The sequence below is a fragment of the Pongo abelii genome, chromosome 7 (assembly GCF_028885655.2).
Source record: "Pongo abelii isolate AG06213 chromosome 7, NHGRI_mPonAbe1-v2.0_pri, whole genome shotgun sequence".
Taxonomy (NCBI): domain Eukaryota; kingdom Metazoa; phylum Chordata; class Mammalia; order Primates; family Hominidae; genus Pongo; species Pongo abelii.
Window position 1 is genome coordinate 66,847,466 of NC_071992.2, and position 21,553 is coordinate 66,869,018.

Consider the following 21,553-nt stretch of genomic DNA (forward strand, 5'->3'; position numbering starts at 1 on the left):
TTCTACAGTACTCAGAACACATTTATTCAGGTTTTTTTTTTTTCCATTAGCTCCTATAATGTGGCAGGCACTATTCTAGATGTTGTGGATATTATCAATGAGTTAAGAGATTCCTGCTCCACAAAACTTATATTCTTATGAAAAAAAGACAGATTAGAAACAAAGTAAATAAGTAGTTGGATTGTGTGTCAAAAGGTGACAAATTTTTTTCTCATAAAAAATAAAGCAGAAGGAGAATAATAAAGAAAGTTGGAATAGGTGCTTGTAATTGCAAAGGCTAAGGTCAAGGAAGGTCTTGCTGACAAGGAGGCATTGAGCAAAAACCTGGTGCAAGTGAGCATGTGAGACTTGCAGCTGTGCGGGGAACAACATTCCAGACAGCGGGAACATCATGCCAAGGCCTGAGGCTTCGGCAGGTCTGGAGGACCCAGAGTGGATTCTAGCTGGGCAGGGGGCAACGAACAGGGCAGGGAGACCAGGCCAGAGTAAAGATGTGGTCTTTTCCTTTAAGAAAGGGGAAACTCATCGAAGGGCTTCTGACTGTCTCGTGGAGTGAATCTTACATGAGGAAGAACAGAGGCAGGAAAGCCTGTGAGAAGGTGCTGACAGTGATTAGAGTGAGCCGCGATGGCTTAGAGGCCTGGTGACAGAGCAGAGGTGGTGAGAAATGGTCAGATGGTAGATTTATTTTGAAGTTAGAGCCATCAGGATATTTGGACATATCAGACACAGAGTCTGAAGAGAAGAGTCAAGGATGCTTCCAAGACTTTTGAATGTCCTCATTTACTGACATGGGAAGCAGGTGGGTATATCAATTTATGGCAGAAGATAATGATTTTAATTTTGAATACTCATCAGGGATCCATTTGCAGATGCTGTCTACACAGTTGGTTATATGAGTCTGAAATTCAGGAAAGAGAGGAGTGCTGGGGATGTAAAATTATGGACATACAAATGTATTGAAAGCCCCAATGAGATCACCAAAAGATCACCACCAAAGAGGATCAAGGATGCACCTTGGGGAATCCAGTGTCAGAGACTGGGGTGTTGAGAAACCAATAAGGAGACCTGAGAAGATGCAGTCTGAGAGGTAGACGAAACCAGGGAGGTTGCAGTGTTGGGAAGCCAAGTTTCTTTGACAATGGCCAGGGTTATGTGAGCCTTTCAGCTCTTCCTTCAAGAACGCAGAGCTCGCTGATCCTCCAGGACAGACTGTAGGCTCTGGGTCAGCTTCCAAAGACCAGGAAGATGGTCCTTAGGGGCTTGGGAGAATTACCTTGAGCACTTTGTGGAGTCTAGGAGTCTACTTCGCTCTATTCTCAGAGGCGCAATCTGGAAGAACAGAATTTACCCTGAGCTTCGACACTGGGGCAAAGGCAAACAGAATACCCCCAGGGGCATGTTCCAACATTTCCCTATGCAGAGTTCACTCCCCTGCCCTGATTTTGCAGGAGTCCCTAGAAGAACATTCCCCACCCCAGCTTTGAGAACCACTCCCAGGCGAGCCTCCAGGAGTAGTTCCTGTAACTCAGGCAGAGAACCACAGTGAGAATCCTTAAAAAAAAACAAAACAAAACTGCTGTTCAGATGTGGCTCTTCATCCCAATCTACACCGTCTGTGCCTGGCTGCCCAGCCTTCAATTTCATCTAAGAGTTCCTGGGTCCTGGCAGTCTCTTTGCTTTCTGGCCCTGCAGTCTGAGACCACGCCCATCCTCGGACTCCCTGGGCCGACCCGTTCCTACAAGCAGCTCAGGGATGGGCGGTGGGCTCATTGATTCCAGTTTTGTTTTCTCTTCCCAATTGAAAATGACCAAATGAGACCAAGTGAGAGACTGGCAGAATTAAGAGCATCTCCTTGTATGTCTGATACTTTGATAAAATATACTTATAAAGGAAGACCCTTATTGATTGTAGAAAAATGAATTAGAAATGATTAAACAGAATAGACTGATTTGTAGTTGAGGGGCCAGTGGAAACTGCTGGGGCTAAACAGCCTTGGTTTTAAAGTGGCCAGAACTAGATTGTTATGCGGATAGGGCTCAGGTGTTCTTATCACAATAAAACAAAATTTTCTTAAAAATACAAGTAAAGGGATAGAATTAGGGAAAGAACTCAAGAACTTGGAAGGAAAGAAGTCACAGGCACTTTAAAGGCAGTTGTAGAGAATCAACATGTTAAATAGAAATGCCTTTATCATGAATTACAAGCTACATTATTTATTCTCAAAACAAACAGGGGTAGATAATGTAAAATAAAATATTTCTCTAGTAACATGATGTACGAGGCCTACACTGGTAAATAAAATAAATTTTTTGTCTTCAAAAAGTAGTCAGCATACTAAAAAGGCAGAATTATATATGATAAAGTTTTTTTTTAAAAAAAAATAGGTTTTTCCTTTTTTTATTGTTTCCCTAACAAAATTGTAAAGCCGAAGGCAGAGAATCTGCTTTCCTCTTCTGAATGGGTGGACAGATGGATGAGTGAATGACAAAATAGCTACAATTCAAAGTAATAAGTGTTTTGAAACAGACAAGTAAAGAAGTGCTTGGGGAACACAATGGGAAAAAATCTTAGTCTGGGAGGTCATGGGGACACCTCATGGAGGAGGTGGTGTCAGTCCTGAGCCTGAAGGAATGAGTACAAATTCCGTATGTCAAAAGACAAAGGAAAGAATTATGCCAGGCATGGCCTAGAACAGAGTTGAGATGGAAAGAACGTTTTATAACATGAAAAATCAGAACTAGCATTAGGTGTAGGATTTTCTCAGAAAATAGGATGGTGATGATATTGAAAAAACAAAATTTGTTGGTGGGAAGGGGGATAAAAGTGATTTTCTCCTACAGGGAGAAGAAACTAAACGAGAAGAAAAATTATGCAAGCAAAAAACCCAAATGAAAAAGTAGCAAAGGAGAGTATCAAAGATAAAGATGAACTCACAAGATATAACTGAATACTTCAAGAAGTTAAACATACAGGGGTAGATAATGTAAAATAAAATATTTCTCAAGTAACATCCTGTACAAGGCCTACACTGGTAAATAAAATAGATTCCTTGTCTTCAAAAAGTAGGCAGTATATTAAAAAGTCAGAATTACGTATGATAAATTAAAATTTTTTTTAAGGTAGGTTTTGAGATGGAGGGGGTAGGGGGAACCATGACACCAGGGCTCAAAGTGCTATATGCAAAAAGTTTCATTAGTCAAGAAGGCAGCAAGACTTGACCTTGGAACACTTTTCCAAGGTCACACAGCTAAACACGGAAACAGCCCCGGAATGCAGGGCTGCTATTAACCCAGTGTTCTTTCCACCACACAAACTCTCGGCTTTTCTGCCAACCTTCGTACCATAGAATTTGACAAACCAGTCAAATTCTAGGCGAGGGTTTGCAGTAGAGTTTTGAGCATTTACCATTGTGAGGAAGTATTGGAAACCAGAGCACATGATATTTGGATTGTAGGGCGTCCATTTGTCAACATTATGGGACACATTTTATTTCAGTTCACATTTTAAGCAGGAAAAAAATTTACAAGGTGTCAGAAACATTATGTTTGCAAGCATATAATATAATTAAAATGAAACCTCAAATAGCTATAGTTTACTTAAAAGATAGCAAGAAAGGAAATATTCTGCCTGATGATTAAAGTTCATGCATTTCTTCAAGTAGGACTGGGGAGAAATGAGATATGCAGTCAAATAATTTTGTTTGCATTGGAGGTGCTGAAGAGTGCATGAGGGTGAGAAGATTTGGATCAAAGGGAGCCAACAACCCGTGCAGTGCCTGAGCAAGTCCGAAGGAGCCTTAGCAATTTAGTTCCCAAATTACCAAAGCTGCAAGGGAGCTGTGTGACAGGCATATGGAATTTGACGGACACTTCGGATTTTGTCAGAGACATGTAGTTAAATACTCTCAGAACACAATTTAGGTGGTTATAGAGTCATCTCTGGAAGCATATAAAATAGCATCTTAAAAGTTTCCTTCCTTAAACTCTCATTTCAGATACATGATGAATGTTGGAGGAAGAGCTGGTTGGTTTCAAACACTTCTAAGAGGTAAAAACAAAGACTTACAGACCAAGGGTTGTGCATTTTGCCACACTACTGTCAAGATTTGGACATTTGTTCTGTATTCTGCTGCTTTTCTTCAAGTAGCAATGCAAACAATGATTAACATTCCCCAAGAATTCATAGATCAAGAAAATACCAAAGAAACCCAGACTCTTGACTTTTCAGCCAACCTTCTACCACTGAAAATTAGCAATGGTGAGAAGAGTTTTTCTAAGTAATTAGTAAAGTCCAACCTATGGTCTCTGTGATGTGTGCCTCTCAAACTTCCAAACGCCAGTTAATTTCTTATAAATCTTGTTAAAAGGTGAGAGGGAGCCTTGGAGTCTGCATTTCTAGTGAGTCCCCAGGGGATGCCATGGTTCTGAGCTGGCAGACTCCGGGGGCACCTCTGAGTTCCAAGCTGGACGTGATCTATTCTCACCCACAACAATGCTGTTACATAATACCCTGGGTTTGTTACCGATGCTGTGAATTGCGTATCCACTGCAACATCTAATACTATGCTAGGGCACAAGACAAAAATATCAAAGGAAATATTCATCCCTCAGTCAAGACTGGCAAATTCTGCTGTGTAAAAATATTTATGTTACAAGAAAAGAAAAGCTAAATGGATGAAAAAATTATCTCTGTAGGTAAGCTCTGACAATGCAAAAGCAACAATGCAAGTCAGTCCTCACATGCAGCCTGCAGTGGTGATATTTTGCCACAGTTTTAGAAGATGTCTGATTTTTAGAGAAGTTAGTGCCTTAGACTCTCAACTCCTGTAATCTATTGGTTGACAGAGGCCACCAATATCCTTGTGATAATATTTGAATGAAGAGAAAAACACGCAAAGAAAATAAAGCAGTTTTCCTGCTCTTCTTTTGTTTCTGAGTCTCTTAACTCTATGGACATTTATTCATTAGCTCCGTAGTATTTTTCTAAAATACAGACATTAAGATTTAAAGTAGACCTTAGACAAGCTGGAGAGTACTCTGTCCTGTGTAATCACCATTTTATATATACATATATATATATACACACACACACATTATGCTTTATTACACTGTGTTGGTTGGTATAATCACAGTTATATATATTATGTACTATGTAATTTATATAATAATATATATATTTTATTACATACATGTAATAAAAACTGGAAAAACATAACTATTTAGTCCTTTGTGGTTAGGGTACTATGAAGGAAGAAGATTCCACTTTTAGTCCATTTGTAAATGACTATTATAGGCCTCAAGTGTAGGTTAAATGACTCACACCTCCCATACTGCAAAATCAGCCTTGGAAATACAAGCTCCTTGATAGGTCATCACTTGGGAGATGGCATTTCAAAAGAAAAAACAAATACAATGGATGTATACTTGAGTCTTTCCTAGATATTTTAACATCTACTTAAAATCACATGATTAGCTCCTAGGAAACAATTTAGAAGGAAATGGTAGTGGTCTGTTTTTAAAAAAAATTTTTTTTTAATTTTAATTTTATTTGTATTTTATTTTTGATGGAGTCTCACCCTGTTGCCCAGGCTGCTGGAGTGCAGTGGTGCAATCTAGGCTCACTGCAACCTCCACCTCCTGGGTTCAAGCAATTCTCCTGCTTCAGCCACCTGAGTAGATGGCATTACAGGTGTGTGCCACCAACCCTGGCTAATTTTCATATTTTTAGTAGAGAAAGGGTTTCACCATGTTGGCCAAGCTGGTCTCAAACTCCTAACCTCAAGTGTTCTACCTGCCTTAGCCTCCCAAAGTGCTGGAATTACAGGGATGAGCCACTACGCCCGGCCAGCGGTCTCTTTATAATTGGCAGTGCAGAGAATTATGAAGATGTGGCAGGGTTTGTCTGAAGGTTAGCATACTTTTCAGCTTGTTTTATTAATTTATTGATAAAATTTAAATTAATAGTCCCCCCAAGTGTGAATGGTAAAGTGGCATGCAGCAGCCTGCAGTCTCAGCAGACAATACGGCGCAGCTGCAGGAGGTACGGGGTCTGGACTGGAGACGGGACCTGAGTTCTGTCTCTGATTCAGTCGCTTCCCTGTCACAGGCCAGGTATAAAGCACTTAACTTCCATGAACTCAGCACATGAGTAAATGCAGGTAATGTCATTTGTCCTGACAACCTTACGGGCTTGCTCTATGGCTCCAACCAGACGCTGTGCACATTGTTCCCACAAATCACTCAGGGTGCACCTGTTGAGGCCCACTCAGTACACCTTCAGTGCTAAATGCTAGAATAGGCTATGCAAATACATAAACATACAAGAGCACTAGAGCTCATCGGCTTTTCTTGTTAAACTACAAAGTCTTTTTTTGTTTTTATTCTTATTGAAAGCTTCCCCAATATATGTTAAGACACTTTTCTGCCCTAGTAAAAACAGTACAGTAAACATAAAATAATCTCTGGAATGCTTCTGTTGGTGTGAGGCCTCCAGCCTCATGTTCCACACGGAGCCCCTCCATCACACAGAGGCACGGACAAGGCCGGTGCTGGGGTGGCTAAATGCTACAGACGCCTCCCCCACACCCTGGAGGGACACTTCTCTTCTAAATTAATCCTTATCACCAGCTTCTCGGGTGATCAGACTTGAGTCCCTCTCAAAGTGGCTTATAGGTAAAAAAGTGTTTTCTTGAAGGTGTCAGTTTCTTGGATTCTAATGTTCAGGTCTGGCCTAGTATTAAAAAGGATACATTGCCAACATGATATAGTAGTTATGCTATTAAATCTCTAAAACATGCTTTGAGCCCCACATTTGGAAATGATAACAACAAAAGGAGAGAAGAGAGTTTCTCCCTTCTTTTCTCTAACCTCGTGATTAAAATGATTAATTTCCTTTTACCTGGCTGATGGACTTATGGAAGACTTACTATTAGAAATCAGTATCAGTTCACTTTTTTCTTTAGTTATCACCTCCAGAAATCTTTACGTAATAAGTTCCAATAAACTCATGACGACTAAACGAAACCCAATTCTAAAAAAATTCCAAAATATTAAAGTACCTATTACTGATATAAAGACTACAGTGAATGAAATAAGATAAAAGAAAAACGAGAAAGCCATCTAGATCTGTAATTCATAACAATTTTCACATACTCATGAAATGTTATTGTTAAATCTATAACTAGGCCAGGCATGGTGGCTCACACCTACAATCCCAGCACTTTCGGAGGCCAAGGCAAGAAGACTGCTGAGGTCAAGAGTTTGATGGAGACCAGTCAGAGCAACATAGTGAGAACCTTATCTGTACAGAAAATAAACAAAATTAGCTGAGTGTGGTGGCGCGTGCCTGTAGTTCCAGCTATTCCAAAGGCTGAGGTCGGAGGATTGCCTGAGCCCAGGAGGTTGAGGCTCCAGTGAGCCAAGGTCACACTACTGTACTCCAGCCTGGGTGACAGAGTGAAACCCTGTCTCAATAAATTAATTAATTAATTAATTAATTAAATTAAATAAATCTATAATTGATTAGAGAGCTCATAAAATGTTTAACATTTTAAAACTTACAGGAAAATGCCAAATGATAGGATTTTATATAAAGTAAGAAATTATGTAAAATAAAACAAAGAGAGAAACTTAAATTAAAACTTTCATTACCAAACTTAAGCTGACAAATTGGTACACAGCAAAAAGACCATGAACGGACAGAGAGATTTGACTCTAATATACTTCAGAGGCCTGAATTCATTTGTCTCTCTAAGGAGTCACATAGGAAAGTCATTTCAGGGGATAGAATATATTTTCCTAATTAGAGAAAGGGGGCTGGACTGGTGTAAAAACACTTTGCCAATGCAAGAGATAATTACCAATATTAGTAGATGCAATAGCATGAGGTTCAGACTAAGGATAATAGTAATAAAAGAAAAGAGCAGAGATAATGCAATGGTCATGATTTAGAAAGACACAGGAGAGCCTTCTCGACACCACCTGTAACCTGAATTGTGTTGGAGGAAAGACTGGAAATGCTAATAAGGAATATGATTAAAGGTGGGCCTGTGGTTATAAATTGCTTTTTTAATGGTGATGATAGTAGCTGACATCGAGTATAATAAGAAGATGAGAATGTCAGTATCAATTTTATTAGTGCCATGAACAATATACAGTATATTTAAATTAGTTTCATTTGTATTAGTATTTTTGTTAAGTAGTCGCTCTAGAAGCAATAGCATGTCCAATGCATTCTAAAAAGAAGAACCAAATAAAGTTGCCAGTGTTCTCTACAAAATAGCCATAACTTGTACACTGGGGAAAACATGTCACATTTCCTAAGATACTCAGAATTTAGGCACACAGTTGTGCCGGATCACAAAAAACCTGTGGAAAAAATTGGAAGAGGAATGGCAAGAAATGGACAAAAATTTAAAAGATGCTAAAAATATAAGCTTCCATATGAATCAGTACTTTTCTCCCAAGATTTATATAGAATAATAATAAAGATCTATGTCTAGGTCAACTTAAACTACTTAAGAAACAACTTGGGGCTGGGCGCGGTGGCTCACGCCTGTAATCCCAGCACTTTGGAAGGCCAAGGCGGGCGGATCACAAGGTCAGGAGATTGAGACCATCCTGGCTAACACGGTGAAACCCCGTCTCTACTAAAAATACAAAAAATTAACCGGGCGTGGTGGTGTAGTCCCAGCTGCTGGGGAGGCTGAGGCAGAAAAATGGCGTGAACCCGGGAGGCGGAGCTTGCAGTGAGCCCAGATCGCGCCACTGCACTCTAGCCTGGGCCACACAGTGAGGCTCCGCCAAAAAAAAAAAAAAAAAAAAAAAAAAAAAACAACTTGGGACCTTGCCTGTCTAAGCATGGTCATTCTGTTGAACAGAAATGATTATAAAATTTCAAATGATCACTTAGTGATTTTTATAAGCTGGGTCTCATTAAAGAAAAATAGGTGAATTAATGATGTTTATAAATTTTCCCAGCAATTATCATCAGCTTTCTGAGTTACTCTAATAACAAATCTGTTAAAATGAAATATCTGACAAAAAAAACTTTAGAGAATTAGGAAAATAGAAAACACTATTATCTTAAAGTATATTATTTGTTCAAATTTAAGAAAACTAGGCTGTTTGAAAGAAAAACCATAAGTGTTAAAAATATAGACTGTGAGAAATCTGTTGCTTAAATCACTTTTTGGTTTCTACTCTAAACAGTACTAATTGTGTGTGAGAGAAAGACTAGTCTGGTGGGTGAGAAGCTGGCCTTTGAGTCAGAAGTCTGGATTGCCTACCAGCTGTGTAGCCTTGGGCTATTTCCATAAATTATTTATTTTCACTTTATTCATTTGAAAATTGAAATATCATAGTTTCTGCCTATTAAGGCTATTGGGAGGATTAAGTGAGGTAATAGACGTTAAGAAAGCTCAAGAGTGTCTGGCACATAGGACCCCAATAAATATTAGTTTATTGGCTGGGTGCGGTGGCCCACGCCTGTAATCCCAGCACTTTGGGAGGCCGAGGTGGGTGGATCACCTGAGATCGGGAGTTCGAGACCAACCTGACCAACATGGAGAAACCCCGTCTCTACCAAAAATACAAAATTAGCCCGGCATGGTGGCTCACGCCTGTAATCCCAGCTGCTCGAGAGGCTGAGGCAAGAGAATCACTTGAACCCAGGAGGCGGAGGTTGCAGTGAAGCAAGATCGTGCCATTGCACTCCAGCTTGGGCAACAAGAGCAAAACTCCATCTCAAAAAAATATATATATATATATATATATATATAAGTTTATTATAATTATTAATGCTACTGACATGCTCAAATAGTAATTTCTATTTCTCCACATAGAGCACAGTAAACATTTCTTCCCACAAATTTACTTCTCTCTGCTAATACCTAACTTTTTCTCTATGAATTATATTTTTCTTCTTAGGCCAATGTACACACATTAATTCCTTAAGGATTCTCTTGTGTAAAAGTTGTTTTCAAGAAACGTCACTAGAATTAAGGGCTTTTTTTCTCTGAATGGCTTGGTTCCTTTAAAAGACTCTGATGTCCCTCACCAGGTAAGTGGCCTCATGTCCATGGGCACACTGATTCTGCAACAAAAACATAGAAACCACTCCAGGGACTGCAAACATGTCCCCCACTTGGAGCACTGGGTCATTTTAAACTTCTCTTGACCATTCTACAGGGGACATAAATAAAGCCTCCAGAAATATAAGAACTTTAAATAGGAGCAAATTTTAAAGGCAATAATTTTAATGAGCAAGGTTATTCAACAGTTTAATCTTGTCCAAATGTAGGGGTATGCTATATGTCCTGTTCTTATCAAAACACTTTCAAAATTAAGATTCTTAAGCCAGGTGCAGTGGCTCACTCCTGTTAATCCCAAAGCTCTGGCCGAGGTGGGAGGAACGCTTGAGCCCAGGAGTTTGAGACCAGCCTAGGCAACATAGCAAGACTCTGTCTCTACTAAAAATATAAAAATTAGCAGGGTGTGGTGGCATATACCTGTACTCCCGGCTACTCAAGAGGCTGAGGCAGGAGGATTTCCTGAGCCCAGGAGTTTGAGGCTGCAGTGAACCGTGATTGTACCACTGCATTCCAGCCTGGGAGACAGAGTGAGACCCTGTTTGAGACCATGTCTCAAAAAAATAAATAAATAAAAATAAAAATAAAATAAAATTCTTAAGACAAAATTGACTACACAGGTAGGGCCATGGATTCCCCACTGACAAATTCCACAGAGAAGAGCATCTGCATGAATTCTAACAGATAAGTGTTTCGCTACATAAATGAACCAAGGCTATGACAGAGATCATAAGCCACGTGGAAGCAACGGTGACAGCCTGTGTTTTAGAGGAATCACAAGCTCAGTTGCCTGGAGAAAGAACTGTGTAAATTGCATAGCTTACAAAGTTCAGGTGTATTAGACACTGTTACACATCCTCCATTTTTCAAACACTTCCCTGAGGAACAGATACAGACCATGGCTGTTTCTGGAAAGGTGGACTAAATAGTGGATTTGGGACTTGCTAGGTTGTCAATAGCACATGCAGAGAAATGTATAGAGCAATTATCTTGTTCCTGACAGAAAATGTGTCATCTGCATGTGTTTCTTCTTAAAAAAATGTACTTTCTTTTAACTATACCTTGACAAAGACTCTGAAAGAAAATCTAATTAGAATTTATCGTGGAAAACCTGTTAAGGTGGAATTTTCACAATATTGCCTGAGGTGTGGTAGCAACAATATCTATGATGAAAATGCATGAATCCACTAAAAAAAAATATTGGTCACATTGTGTTCCCATGTTTAGGTTAAAAAATTAGTTACCTGATGGAATCATTTATTATTATTATTATTATTATTAGTTTGAGATGGAGTCTCACTCTGTCACCCAGGCTGGAGTGCAGTGGTGTGATCTCGGCTCACTGCAACCTCCGCTTCCCGGGTTCAAGCAATTCTCCTGCCTCAGCCTCCTGAGTAGCTGGGACTATAGGCACATGCCACCATACCCCCATACCCGGCTAATTTTTTATATTTTAGTAGAGTCGGGGTTTCGCCGTGTTGCCCAGGCTGGTCTCAAACTCCTGAGCTCACGAAATCTGCTCACCTCGGCCTGGAATCATCTAATTATTTAACGCAAGAAATGGATAACTTAGGATCTGGGTTATCCAACAGTCAGGTTCCTGGATAGCAGCTCAGCTCTTCCCTGACCATCAGTGTGAAATCCAGCCTCATGCAAGGTGTGCACAAAGGGAGCACACGCTTGATGAAGAAAAGTGGGCTACCACTCACATCACAGCAAAAATTGTTTCGTTATTTCATTAATACAATAGATTGAGCTGTTCAGGATCAAGTATCAGTACAATCATTCTCCTCCGCCTTCTTGGCGCATACACAGCGTCTGGATGGAAAAAGCCCTTTAGCCAATTCCTTCTGCTAAAAAAAGTATTCTGAGGCTTGAAAAGTACAAATCATTCGGATAATCAAAGCCCATTAATGTGAAAAAAAAGTAATATATGGTAAATCTTACCTGAGCTCCTGGATTAGCGAATCCATTGGCACTGTTGACAAAAAAAGAAAAAAAAGCAGACTCAATCAGTTGATAATTTTCAAAACTGTATAATGGAAACTTTTCCCCCACCTAGAGGTAACGACCAATAAGTTTCTCACTGGGTGGGTTCATCTTTCCTTGTTCTAGTTCTTTGGAGATGAGAGGACAGATGGATATGGCCCAGAATAGACCGACTGTGGGTTTAGTACCTTGGGTGAACCTGGGGCCTGGTAATCATAGATTGGATTTTCCAGGTACCTGTCCTTAGAGATTCATTGAAAATTCACAGGAGCAAAAATGACTCAGATTATTTTTTAAATACATTTTATTTTTAGTACAAAATTATTCAAAAGGAATCCCAAGATTATATCTTTATTAATATTAAACACATGTTCAAATAAAACTGGTAGAGCTTTACTAAATAAATATGTCCCATGCTTTTACTCATAAACTTCCTCCATATAGAAAGGGCAGGATGAGCTTCAGCCATGTTAATATTACCAACCTTTTAAAAATGAAGAACTTACAGGAAAAACAGCTTTGATTTTTCTGACTGAAATGATGGGAACTAAAGAAGTTCATGTTTATAAATACCTGCCTACACAAGGATAAGCAGCATATTGAGAGAGACAACAGGTGGTTTTAAAGATTACTCATGCCTCACGAGAAACAGTTGTTTCATTTCTAGAAGAACATTTTGGCTCTATTAAGGGTGTTCATGCCTGTGCCAGAGGAATTTAAAGTCCAAAAGGAATTGCAAATTTAAAAACATCCACATTTAAAAAGTATGACAGAGTAGTGTGCTTTTAGAAGTCAAAATAAGAAATTCAAATAATCCAAATACACAATCTAGCATGCTGATATTTATGGCAGGCATAAGCTTATTCCAAATAGTGGGACAAACTGCTTTTCTTAAGCTGGTATCCTATTGAGAAGTTTGCTCCATAAAAAAGCTATTGTTTAGAAATACTACATTCCAAATATTAGGATATATAACGTGGTTACTTTAAAAGTAATATAAAGTAAGACTGGAGAATCATACAGTATAAAATTTCTGTTTAGGTAGAAAAAAGTTTCATATGAGCACAGCATTATTTTGCATTTTGGTTACCATGGTTAATGATAACCATGGTTATATTGTAACTGAAAAAAAATTTTCCTTGAATTTATTAAAAATATTGGGATTCTGGACTTTGCTCAAACAGGAATTAACTACCTTGACTACATGTACAAATATACGGATAATGAAAGCATTCCATTTGATCAGCCGCTGTCAACTGTATATCTCAACACCCTCCTAAAGGGCTGCAGGGCCATGGCTTTGCCACAGCTTTTCCTCTGTAAGGTGGACTCCGAGGAGGGTGGGTTGGGGTGGGTGGGGAACAGATATCCAGAGTGTTTTCAGAGGCTGTGGTGAACCTAGAGTTTCCCACTTAGAATTAAGGGTCCCAAAAATATAGCCAATTATAATAAAATTTATTTTCCTTAAGGGGTATTATTGCCAGTCAATCCTGTTTTCCAGATGTTTAGATCATCAAGGGCCTGTTTATATTTCAATATTACATTACCATCTGTTGGTTACAAAAAGAGAGGGATAACCAGCAAGTTAAACCTTCCAAACATCAGAGCTGCTGGAAATTCCCAGCAGAGACAGTCAAAAAACAAACACCATCATTTTACTTGAACTAAGTTTAGGTTGGGAGCCACTAAACCAGATAACATAAAAATCAAAACCTGCTTTGGCAATAAACTAACAATTCTGTCTTTTCCCTTGGCCATTAAAGGTCACTTCCATAATTTGAAGGTTTCCATGGAACATCCTTCACTTGCTGAACCTTATGCTGTTTTGTGTGATGTTCAAATCCACTCATGATTGCATTTTGTAAAAATTAGCATCATATATCATTTGGACTTTTCTGAGTTCTTTAACTCCTGGTTCATAATATTTTGCCTCTCCATGCCAAGAGCCAGTGTCCTGGCTTGATTTGAAAAAAGAAGCCCAGAGGAAGTTGTAATCATTCTGACTGCACATGAGGGACTGAGCACTGGAACGCTCATATTTCATGGTGTGGTGGGCGTAGTGTCATAGAACCTGCTTGCTAACTCACCCTCGGTTCCTTTAGAGCGAGTACGCAGCGTTTTATCTTCAGCCTCTGCATCCATCTATAACATGAACACAAAGTCCTGAGGTCATTTTCTTTGACATTGAACAAAATATGAAAACATGTAATTAGAAGTTCTGAAGGTCATTATGAAAAACAGTAGCCTTCCATGCTCTTGACTCATAGCCCGGCTCTATAGCACGTAACTGTGACTCCCCCCACGTACTACCAGTTTTGGAAATACATCTACAGTTGCTGGAAACCAGAGAGAAGAGTGACAAGAGGGCAGATGTTCTTGTCCACAAGTGTTTGAAGTGACTCAAACACTTCTGGCATTACAAAGATAGAAAAAGGCTCGTCTCATGAACAGTGGCTGTGAAGGAGATGAAACCTCACATGTCAAACCAAAAGATTTCAGACCAATTTACTAAAACCTAAGTTCTTTTACATTTCCAGACTCTTCCTGATACATATCTCTTTCTAAGCTTGGAAAAAAATGATTCCTCTTGTAAAAAAGCACCATGAAGACAACCCCCTGAAATGCCCCCAGAAAATACCATTAGAAATTTTGATAATCAACAATGACATATGTTTACTCTCAGAATTTCAGAATAAATACCAGTTATAATCATTCAAATATATAAGGAAGGTGAAATTTGAGTGATATATGCGTCAGTATCAAATTCTCTAAAACATCATTACTAAATATTTTAAATGTCATCAAATCAATTATCAAAGGGATGCAAAGACTTTAAAAGCCTGTTGTTTTCAGACTCTGACCTTGATACACCCATCCATTTCACTAGAATCCGCAAATCATCTCTTAGTTTAATTCACTTCTGCACATTATCAGAAGGAATTCTTAAATATAAATAAGTTGCTTTGCTTGTTGAAAATCAGAGGCAGGCAGAAGGTACGCTCAGTGGCTCCCATCCTTAAATCCTGACACTAGCTCCGATGCGGTGTGACTGCAATGGTAATGGGAGCTGCATTTCTGCTCTCAGAGGCTGAGTTGTGATTGAAGGCACTGACCTGCCATAGACTTATAATAGGGGAGCAGGTGTGGCAATGATGGACTTTAATTTCCTTTAATAAACCTTTTATGTGCCACACTTTTACTGCCATTCGACGCTCTCCAAGGTCCTGCACATAATAGGTTCATTACTTTTGATTACTATAGTCTATTGAGACAAACAACTCCAGAACACACTATATATTATGTTCAGTTAAACCAATATAGACTATTTATCCATTGTGCATTTTTTCACCTGCAACACTACAGACAAAATTAATGACAGCTCTCATAAGCTAAAACTATTAAAACCACCAGAACTCTTTTGTCATCATTTCATAATAAACACCACACCAATCGTTGAACTGCTTTTTAAACTAGAAAACAAAAAGTGTTCACTGCCTTTGCTGAACAGCAGTTGCTGTAGTCTAAATAAAATGGTCCATTGTTATGAACACTTTAAAACTACACAATAAGAGAAAACAACAGTAAAACCAGGGTGATTTTTTTCCTGTCGATTTTCCTTCTTTTCAAACCACATGAGTTTATGACAGATGTGACACTGCCTAAGATGAAAATGGCTTGGTTTACTCAGGATAGTAAGCGCTGTGTTGTGAAATCCCCCTCCTCCCATGAGTATCTCTGTTGCATACAAAGTGGCTCAACTCTAGCGAATGCCCCTCCGTGTGCTAAATGAATAACTAGATTATGAGGTATCAGTAGCATGTGAGGGTGAAAATGATGAAAACCAACACATATTTCTGAGGAAGCCACTTCTATGTGTGAGCCTCCACAAAGCAACACCAACCTATTGTTATCTTGCCACATGGATGCTATTAACTCACCCTAACCACTCTGAAGAATTGCCCAAAAGGCAAGGATGATCTCTGTGAGTTTCCTTAGCAAAACTGAAACACAACCTGCAAAGAGTGCCGGTGGACACAAATCAAAATTTCAGAAGCATACTTAAGTGCAATCTTCTTTACACTGGCTTTAAGCTGAGTCCTATTTTGCAATTCAGCTACCCAAGGGCCTGGTTGCCTTGTCACCACTCCAGGCAGCCGCTCCCCACTAAAGTCATTGGAAGGGATACATAAATATTCATGGACCTCCCTTTGACTGTGCTTGGAATGCTGGTCTCATAATTGTGTTCTGTTTGAGCTATTGTCCTCTTGTTGGTATAGGATATAGATATCCTATACAAACATATTTAAAAACTGAGAACTCATTCATAGAACTAAGTTTTCAAATTTAACTTGTGGGTCAAGTTGCAGGAGTGAAATGGATCAAGGCCACAATATACAACTCAACTGTTTCACTTGCTTTCTCTTCTTCACACGTAGAAAACGAAAGTTACTACATTGTGTCTACTCAAGTCTGGGGCTCACTGGGAAATAAGAACATAAGAAACCAAAGGCATATGTGTTTTTCACTGTGGAGAGTTTATCGTTTGTGAGATGGTTCTTCTCATAGATCTCAATTCAAAAATAGGTTTTGGTTTCTAGAACCTTGTCTATGGGAGTAGATATTTTAAGTATTCTTCATTTGGATTATTCTCATGGACCTCAATAAATTGCCAATGAGTAGGTTTAATTTTTGTAAAATCAGACCTCATATTCAATGAGTACCTTGTCCAAGTAATGGATCATTAGAAGTGGAAAAAGATGTCTACGTCAGTGTGTGTGTTCAGGCCCCTGGGGTGGGGTGGAGGTAGATTATCATTCTTTCAAAGTCTTCCGGAATTAGAGATGAGACACATGATTATGGTATGATTCAAGAAATCAACCTAACTTGTACTGCAGTCTTGAAAATTACACTTCTTATTGGGAACTTTGTTTTCTTCCCCCTGGAAAAGAAGACTTGATCATCTTTACTGCTTAAGCCCCGAACACTATTGACAAGCTTGCAATTATGTCTGTAAAACCTAATGAGTCATTTGTTTTCTCAAAACAGAGGCTTTATTTTTTAAAAAGCTGTCCCTTTCCAGATTTCTTAGGGCATTTATATACTTCATTCTCATATACCTCATTATAGATGAAAACTGACAGAAGATATATTCTGAAATTCCTATAATGGGTTCCTCCTGGCTTTGAGAATGTATTTCTCGATAGGAGTAAGAACAGTAAGGGTAAACTCTGCCACTCTTATTTTCCCTAACTTGAAACTACTTTAAGAAAAAAGTTCAGTTTAAATGATAAGTATCAACTTATTATGTATAATATTTATATAAAAAGGAGAAAAATGTGGTTCTTGCTCAGTCTCTAATTCTTAATAATGCCATGAAAAAAACTTTGAAAAAGGCTTAACGTCCCAGTTTTCTGGGGAGAGGCTTGAATGCAAGGTGAAATGGCAAGAGGAAAAGACATGTATAAAATAAAGAAGGCCAAAAAAGCAAAACTTGGAGGAAAACATGCAAGAGCTAATGATAGAAATAAGCAGGTATACAATGAGGAAGAAAAATGACCAGAAAATGAAATTGAACTCTTGGGTTGAATTTGGAAAGCTCTCATTTAATATCTTTATGTACTTACAAACCTATAAACAGATGTATAAAGTGATTTCCTAGTACTTGTACTTGACATCTTTTCTTACTGGAGCTTACATCAGGGGCAATAAGCACGTCTCTTCCACATAGCCCCAGTGCACAGATCTGGTACCTTCTTTTAGGCTGAAGAGGAAGTCCTGGAATTGCTGTTTTGTGGGAGGGAAGAGATTCAAGGAGCAGGACATAGAATTCATAAACTCAATTTTGCTTTCATTCACACAAGCCAATTACTGACATGTGGGGAGGTTTTATTTCCCTTAGATTTTATTTTTCATTTAAAATTCTATTTTAACCTAATGGCAAATAAAACAAAAACAAAAACACAAAACAAAACCCAGCTGTTCAAGTAAAAATTTAATTACTTATTAAAAACTGAACATAAGAAATCCCTTGGTTATGCTGAGATTTTGTTTCTATCAACAGGACTCTAGACATTAATATATATTTATAATATACCTCAATATATATTTATAATATACATTTATAAGTAGTCTTGAGTTTCTTAGTAATTGCAGAAAATTTCATGGTGACCACAATGTTTTGAGGGCACTTTCTGAAAACCTTTATAAAATTAATCATAACACTGTCTAGTTAGATAGATATATCATGCAGGTAGCTACTCTTTTTTTTTTTTTTTTTGAGATGAGGTTTTGCTCTTATTGCCCAGGCTGGAGTGCAATGGCATAATGTTGGCTCACTAGAACCTCACCTCTGCCTCCGGGGTTCAAGCGATTCTCCTGCCTCAGCCTCCCGAGTAGCTGGGATTACAGGTGTGTGTTACCATGCCTGGCTAATTTTTTTTTTTTTTTTAGTAGATACTGGGTTTCACCATGTTGGTCAGGCTGGTCTTGAACTCCTGACCTCAGGTGATCCACCCGTCTTGGCCTCCCAAAGTGCTGGGATTACAGGCATGAGCCACTGCGCCCGGCTGCCACTCTTAATTTGAGAAGTCCATCACACACATTCAACTTGCAGTAAGCTCCCTTTTGAACAAGATTTTGCTGTGCTCATCGCCAGAGATTTTTGACCTGGCAGTGTGGTTCTGTCACTGTGTTACATTGCTCTTATGAGATGTCGTTTCAGTCCTGGGGACTCACAGCAATGGTGGGAGGAAGATCTGTGGCTGCCGAGAAGAGCTGCTGGGGTCCTCTCCATGAGGAACGCTTTATCTACAGTTATCACGTTTTTAAAAAAAATGATGAAGAAAAACTCAAGAAGTTGGAAATGGCTAGGCCCAGAAAACTAAACAACTAGATGTTGCCAGCATTTTGGACTGAAATTTGGCCAGATTGAAGAACAAAGAATCTTACATTGAGTGCCCTTTCTTTTGATGATTCTGGCATCATTTTGTTTTAAACATAGCTTTGGGGCAGCTCACAATGGGAGTAAAGATGTTTACCTGTCACACAAGGAGAAATCATGGGAAAAAAAATGAGCTGAGGTACTGAAAGGATGCTAGTTGACTTGTGGAGAGGAGTACTAAGAATGTTTAAGTATGTTTTTTCTCTGTTCTTCCTTTCCTCTCATTTTTCTAGTTTTGTTTTCATACATTTATTAATATCTCAGGAAGAATAGGAGCAAATTCAGAAAGTAAACTTAAAAAAAACTAAACTCTAACAAAACCGTGTCTTTTTTACACCATCTGTGACAACATATTTATAATTTTCGGAACTTTTCATCTTTTATTTGCACACTATTCTTGATTTCAATGCTCTGTTCTTGTATGCCTCTTATTGTACTATCTTTGGCTCTGTATAGACAGCTGAAGAATCGAAGGATGTGTGCACTTTGGATTTATGATCCTTCTCCTTGTCTCCCCTAATCCCTCTTACACCTGTAAATACCAAACTCAAAGGAAAAAACAGATTCAGTCCACTGTCATTTTAAGTACAGTTTTCTGGGAAGCAGATCTTCCTGAGGGCCATGTGTAGGCACATTCCCCCCAGAAGAGATGATTTTCAAAGGAAATTTCCTAGAGCTTCTTAGAAATGCACTGCCATAAAAGAAACGTGAGACCGGAAACAAGCTTGGGTAGCATTATAAGGTGAATGGTTGATTTTGATTATCTCTGATTTCTGAGTTGTCACTGCTGGTGTAGACTTCATCTTGCAACTTTGTGCAACTGGCAATGCTGAATATAAACCAAAGCCATGTGTTGGTGTCTTTTTGCCAAACGACTCCAGCAAATAGTCCTATTATTCCCTTAGGTAACCAATTTGTGCCAAGGATTTCTATTAGTCACTGTACCACGGCCTCAGAGTCACAGTTTTGTGACTTTAGGGGGCAATCTCCAGCTTTATGTTTTAGAAGACGGTTTGTTTTTTGATGTATATTTTTAATATGCCCAGTTTAAAGAAAATTCAGGGCAAGTAACACACTAAAGGGGCCTTTACAATTTTTTTCTTGCTGATATTTTGAGATGCATCTGTTGCAAAATATGTCAATGTTAGAAATCAAGCTCCTTCATATAGGGATAGATCATTTGAAATAGATTTCTCTCAAGAATAATCCAATTATTACTTTTTAGTGTTTGCATAAATTCACTCCAGAAGTCATCCACAGTACTTTTTAAAACATTGTACTTTTAAAATCTTGCTTATTTACTCTTAATCCATAAACAAACTAATTTCTAACACGAATGTAAACTGGATTTGGAAACCATTTTAACAATGAAATTTTCTTTAAAGGCAAACGTGAGAACAAATAATACATACCAATAAATATGCAAAAGGGTATGTAGGCTCAGAGGACTTTGCCTATTTAATATTTTAAAATATTAAATGGCTGGGTTTCTGACAAAAATCACAATTCTAAATTCAGCACTAACAATAAATTTGTAAGCGAATCCACAGAGAAAGAGCTGTTGTAGAGGAGAGCTTTCGTATAAATTCTTTGATTGAATTCATTTTCTTTCAACATGTTCTACTTTTTAATAAATAAAAATGTCGCCTTACCTCTCTTTTTCTCCAGGTAACTTGTATGCCAACTCAGTTTGCCCTGCTGTGTCAGGGGGACTAAATAAATGACTTTGTCTGATTTAGTGATAAATCCTGAAATTCATTCTATTGAGATAAGAAATCAAACAAGAAAAGCATATCAGGCTGGACAAATAAATAGAAGAGTAGCAATAAGCACTTAAGTGAACAATCAACAAAGTGTTGACACTTATCTATAGTTTGATTGTACTAGAGTAGAAATAGAATGACAATTTTTATACTATGTATCAATGGGAAAAATAGTTTTTTTACTTTTTAAGGTAAGCCAAATTTATTTTTGTCTTTATTACCAAACTATCTATCTATCTATCTATCTATCTATCTATCTATCTACCTACCTACCTCTCTATTACTTCTTGAATTTAGTTGGGAAATTAGATAAGAGGGACTCTTAATGATCATTACTATTATTTTTACTTTTAACCACCAAAATAAAAAGTTGAGAGAAGATTTGGAATGTACTATACTCAAGTGGTCACAAAAGGCAGATCCAAAATGTATTCTTTTGTTACTTAGGGTTCTTTTTAATGAGACCATCATAACATGATACTAATCCTTTTGCTAATGTTTTAACTTGTCGTCCAATGAAATGATTTGCCCTTGGTTTACTCTGTGTTCGGTCATCATACACAGAGGTGCCTCACCTCTATTTGGTGCCAGGGATGAGCACAGAATCAGTTTTCATCAGGCTATTTGGCCCTTGAGAGAAAACTTTGAAATTCAGTGTCGTGCAATCAACATACTAGAGGAACCAATTTATACAAATATCACGTGTGTCCATGCACATTTAAAATGTTTATGTCTGGCAGTTCTGATGTTTTAAAACACAAGCCACCAAC

At 38.3% G+C, this 21,553-nt stretch overlaps 1 protein-coding gene across 9 annotated transcripts in view; it reads right to left on the bottom strand.

Moving 5' to 3' along the window:
- Positions 1-21,553, bottom strand: part of ST18 (ST18 C2H2C-type zinc finger transcription factor) — a 144,358-nt gene that overhangs the window by 89,658 nt on the left and 33,147 nt on the right. For 4 of the 9 annotated variants that reach the window (XM_054561607.2, XM_054561600.2, XM_054561598.2 and 1 more), the window contains 5 exons: positions 20,673-20,780; positions 17,709-17,864; positions 16,802-17,019; positions 14,168-14,222; positions 12,039-12,069 (listed from right to left, as the gene is read on the bottom strand). In XM_054561607.2, the coding sequence (XP_054417582.2) occupies positions 12,039-12,069; positions 14,168-14,222; positions 16,802-16,822 (107 nt within the window). In that variant the 5' untranslated portion in view covers positions 16,823-17,019; positions 17,709-17,864; positions 20,673-20,780. Of the gene's footprint in view, positions 1-1,276; positions 1,333-12,038; positions 12,070-14,167; positions 14,225-16,801; positions 17,020-17,708; positions 17,865-20,672; positions 20,781-21,553 lie in introns of those variants that run through there. The other 5 variants (XM_054561605.2, XM_054561604.2, XM_054561603.2 and 2 more) reach the window with 4 other exon arrangements.